General features: G+C 38.0%; 1 protein-coding gene across 1 annotated transcript in view; it reads right to left on the reverse strand.

The window, feature by feature from the left end:
• The window catches only part of ap4m1 (adaptor related protein complex 4 subunit mu 1), a 20,411-nt gene that overhangs the window by 8,333 nt on the left and 7,078 nt on the right, over positions 1 to 5,000 (reverse strand). Inside the window, 4 exon segments of the mRNA XM_029447643.1 lie at positions 270 to 323; positions 952 to 967; positions 969 to 1,016; positions 2,243 to 2,305. Of these exon segments, the coding sequence (XP_029303503.1) occupies positions 270 to 323; positions 952 to 967; positions 969 to 1,016; positions 2,243 to 2,305 (181 nt within the window).

The raw sequence follows: 5,000 nt of genomic DNA on the forward strand, positions 1-5,000 counted from the left end.
CGGTATGAAGCTTGTTGAACCTTTAATGTGCTGCAGAAGAAGAAATCTGTTCACAAACCAACTCTTTATTAAGATGTTTCAACATTTTAAAATATTGTCAAACTTTTTTGTGATATTTTAGGATTTATTTTAATTTCTGTAAATCGACAGATTTCCACTTAATTTTTTTTGGTAATATTTCAGATTTTTGGAGTTAGAGCTGCAACACAGTCGACAACAATCACCAACTATTGTGATCATCTGTGTGTGTGTGTGTGTGTGTGTGTTACCTCTGAGCTGTGACTTTCCGATGCTGAACTCCTCGTTCAGACCGATCCGCATCTCTGTTGACCAAAGACAAAATATTAGAGAGTGTGTGTGTGTGTGTGTGTGTGTCAGAAAATCTGCTGAATCATGTTAATAATGATCTGCTGACAGCGATGAGATCTCCGCGCTGTGAAGCATTAAGTCGTTCAACTTTCCTGATGTAGCCGCTGCTGCTCGCTTGCTGCTCGCTTGCTGCTCGCTTGCTGCTCGCTTGCTGCTCGCTTGCTGCTCGCTTGCTGCTCGCTTGCTTGCTGCTTCACCATGCTCTTTATAAATGTCAGACACTGACTTAGTCTGCGTTACTTCAACATTGAGGGTGATTTAAATCACTGTTGGATGTTAGCCGTTATCCTCTTCATTAGCCTGTGAATCTCTTTTGCTAACTGCTAACGCTAATCACTACGTTTAGTTAAGAGTCTGTAATAAATAAAGTTTAAACTCTTAGAAACATTGTGGATTTGAGTTTACAGGCAAGGCTGGGATTTGCGTATGCTAGCGATTAGCATAAGCTAATGATAATGTTCGTGTCTGTCTCGATGCTTTTGATGTTTTATGTAAGCACTTTGAATTTCCTCGTTGCTGAAATGTGTCGTATGAATAAACGTGTGTCGCAGTGTTGACCTCCCTTTGGTGCGTTCCCCTCACCTGAGCAGCTCGGCAATGAAGCACTTCACTCGGATTTCTCCCTCGATGTCGGCCTTCATCCAAAACTCCCTGAGAAGAAAGAAGTTTCAAATAGAATCAGGCAATTACATTTTCTATATATCTATATATAAATATATAAATATATAAATATATCTTTATATATTATATTTATATGTGTAGTATGATTATATATATACATATATATATATATATATAAATATTATATTATATATTTTATATTATTGATATTTATATATATTATTATATATATTCATCTCTAGAGAGAGAGAGAGTAGAGAGGAGAGAAGAGAGAAGAGGGATAGAGAAGGAGAGAGCGGAGAGAGAGAGAGAGAAAGAGAAGAAGAGAGAGAAAGGGAAAAGAATCAAGAGAAGATAGAGAAAGATATCACTTGGGAGCAACCTATAAGAGATATATAGAGGATATATAGATAGATATAGAGAGAGTGAGAACTATTCAATCTAGATCTACAAATATATATTATATTTGATCTCGACTATTAGATAGTATGTAGTAGCTTTAGATCTTATAGATAAATATATAATCAATATACACTTTGCTCATGCAGGTCCTATTTACGAGGGCCGGGGTGAATAGAGAGAGAGAGAAGGAAAATAGAGTGATAGAGAGATAGAGGAGGAGAGGGAGAGGGAGAGAGGGAGGCGGAGGAGAGAGAGATCTAGAGAGAGAGAGAGATGTAAAGGAGAGGAGAGAGAGAGGAGCGGATGTAGGGAGAGAGAGGAGGAGAGAGATAGCAAGAGAGAGAGAGATAGAGAAAGATAAGCAGAGAGAGAAAGGGGAAAGAGTATAGAATAGAAGAGAGAGAAAGAGATATAGGAGCAATTTATTATAGTCACTTATTCTTAAATTCCTATATATATATCTCTATATCTTATATCTATCTAAATATTATATATCTATCTCATCTCCAATATATATCTTTATATATTATCTCTATATCTCTCTTTCCTTTCTATCATCTCATCTATCCTCTCTATAATATAATATCTAATCATATACACATTTTTATCATGCATGTCTATATTTACTACATTCCTGTTTGAATATATATATATATATATATATATATATATATATATATGAAGTATATAAAGTTAAAGTGACTTCACAACTTCACGGTTCTAAATTAATTAATAATTTGGGACTGACAACTTTACATTTAATAATATAATCAGTTACAATAAGCACATTTAAGAAGTTTTAATACTTCTTTATGTTTCAGGCAGCTGTTATCACGTCGATGTTACTCACGTTGGAGCCGATGACCACAGACATCCTCTCGATCACGTCCACAAATATCTCGCTCTTCCCTCCCTGGAAAAACAAACGCACGGAAACTGTGAGTTTCAGGAAGTCTAGTCGAGCTGGGACCCGACTATTTACTGGAACATGTTAATTTATAAAAAACTCAGACCTGTAAAAACTTCCATGAGCTCCGCATTACAACCAATATTAGATTAAAAACTGACTAATCCTGGAAAAAAGCTCTTGAACAGATTCAGATTAAATATAGTTAGAGGTTTGTGCAGCCGTGGTTTCAATTAATAATAAATAATAAACTTTAATTATATAGAACTTTTCAAAACACAGTTACAAGATAAAATCAAGCCACATATACAACATAGCTAAATAAAACTAGTCTTTAATGAGACGGGGTCAATGTTTGCTTCTTTCTGTGTATAATAATGTTGACACTTTAACAAGCTGAAGATTTAAAAACAGCCTCACTAGATTACGAACTTCTCCACGTACATGTTTCTAAAATACTAATTATACTCCGGGAACTGGAAATTGACCCAAAACTAAAAAGTCTGAGAAGTTCCCAGACTTCCTTGTCGAATAAAAAAATATTCCAGAACTTTCCAGACCAGCAGCAACTCTAGTAAAGTAAACTGGAAAATAAAGATATTTAAATGCAGGTTTCCTCTGTGTGTCAGAGCGGTTTGTCTTATTGCTGATGATCCTTGTTTGTGTGAAATGTGTGTTGAAGTCTGCAGCTTCTCTTTAATGTGACGTCTTATGCTGCTGCTTAGTAGTGCCTTTAAAGACCAAGCATATACCTTCTCCCTCACATAAAGTAGTGCCTTTAAAGACCAAGCGTATACCTTCTCCCTCACATAAAGTAGTGCCTATAAAGACCAGGAGTATACCTTCTCCCTCACATAAAGTAGTGCCTTTAAAGACCAAGCGTATACCTTCTCCCTCACATAAAGTAGTGCCTTTAAAGACCAAGCGTATACCTTCTCCCTCACATAAAGTAGTGCCTTTAAAGACCAAGCGTATACCTTCTCCCTCACATAAAGTAGTGCCTTTAAAGACCAGGAGTATACCTTCTCCCTCACATAAAGTAGTGCCTTTAAAGACCAATCGTATACCTTCTCTCTCACATAAAGTAGTGCCTATAAAGACCATGCGTATACCTTCTCCCTCACATAAAGTAGTGCCTTTAAAGACCAAGCGTATACCTTCTCCCTCACATAAAGTAGTGCCTTTAAAGACCAGGAGTATACCTTCTCCCTCACATAAAGTAGTGCCTTTAAAGACCAGGAGTATACCTTCTCCCTCACATAAAGTAGTGCCTTTAAAGACCATGCGTATACCTTCTCTCTCACATAAAGTAGTGCCTATAAAGACCATGCGTATACCTTCTCCCTCACATAAAGTAGTGCCTTTAAAGACCAAGCGTATACCTTCTCCCTCACATAAAGTAGTGCCTTTAAAGACCAGGAGTATACCTTCTCCCTCACATAAAGTAGTGCCTTTAAAGACCAGGAGTATACCTTCTCCCTCACATAAAGTAGTGCCTTTAAAGACCATGCGTATACCTTCTCCCTCACATAAAGTAGTGCCTTTAAAGACCAAGCGTATACCTTCTCCCTCACATAAAGTAGTGCCTTTAAAGACCAGGAGTATACCTTCTCCCTCACATAAAGTAGTGCCTTTAAAGACCAATCGTATACCTTCTCTCTCACATAAAGTAGTGCCTATAAGACCATGCGTATACCTTCTCCCTCACATAAAGTAGTGCCTTTAAAGACCAAGCGTATACCTTCTCTCCCTCACATAAAGTAGTGCCTTTAAAGACCATGCGTATACCTTCTCCCTCACATAAAGTAGTGCCTATAAAGACCATGCGTATACCTTCTCCCTCACATAAAGTAGTGCCTTTAAAGACCAAGCGTATACCTTCTCCCTCACATAAAGTAGTAGTGCCTATAAAGACCATGCGTATACCTTCTCCCTCACATAAAGTAGTGCCTTTAAAGACCAAGCGTATACCTTCTCCCTCACATAAAGTAGTGCCTATAAAGACCATGCGTATACCTTCTCCCTCACATAAAGTAGTGCCTTTAAAGACCAAGCGTATACCTTCTCCCTCACATAAAGTAGTGCCTTTAAAGACCAAGCGTATACCTTCTCCCTCACATAAAGTAGTGGCTTTAAAGACCAAGCGTATACCTTCTCCCTCACATAAAGTAGTGCCTTTAAAGACCAATCGTATACCTTCTCCCTCACATAAAGTAGTGCCTTTAAAGACCAAGCATATACCTTCTCTCTCACATAAAGTAGTGCCTATAAAGACCATGCGTATACCTTCTCCCTCACATAAAGTAGTGCCTATAAAGACCAGGCGTATACCTTCTCCCTCACATAAAGTAGTGCCTTTAAAGACCAAGCGTATACCTTCTCCCTCACATAAAGTAGTGCCTATAAAGACCAGGCGTATACCTTCTCCCTCACATAAAGTAGTGCCTTTAAAGACCAAGCGTATACCTTCTCCCTCACATAAAGTAGTGCCTTTAAAGACCAAGCGTATACCTTCTCCCTCACATAAAGTAGTGCCTATAAAGACCAGGAGTATACCTTCTCCCTCACATAAAGTAGTGCCTTTAAAGACCAAGCGTATACCTTCTCTCTCACATAAAGTAGTGCCTATAAAGACCATGCGTATACCTTCTCCCTCACATAAAGTAGTGCCTATAAAGACCAGGAGTATACCTTCTCCCTC

This window comes from Cottoperca gobio, chromosome 14, assembly GCF_900634415.1.
Source record: "Cottoperca gobio chromosome 14, fCotGob3.1, whole genome shotgun sequence".
NCBI lineage: Eukaryota > Metazoa > Chordata > Actinopteri > Perciformes > Bovichtidae > Cottoperca > Cottoperca gobio.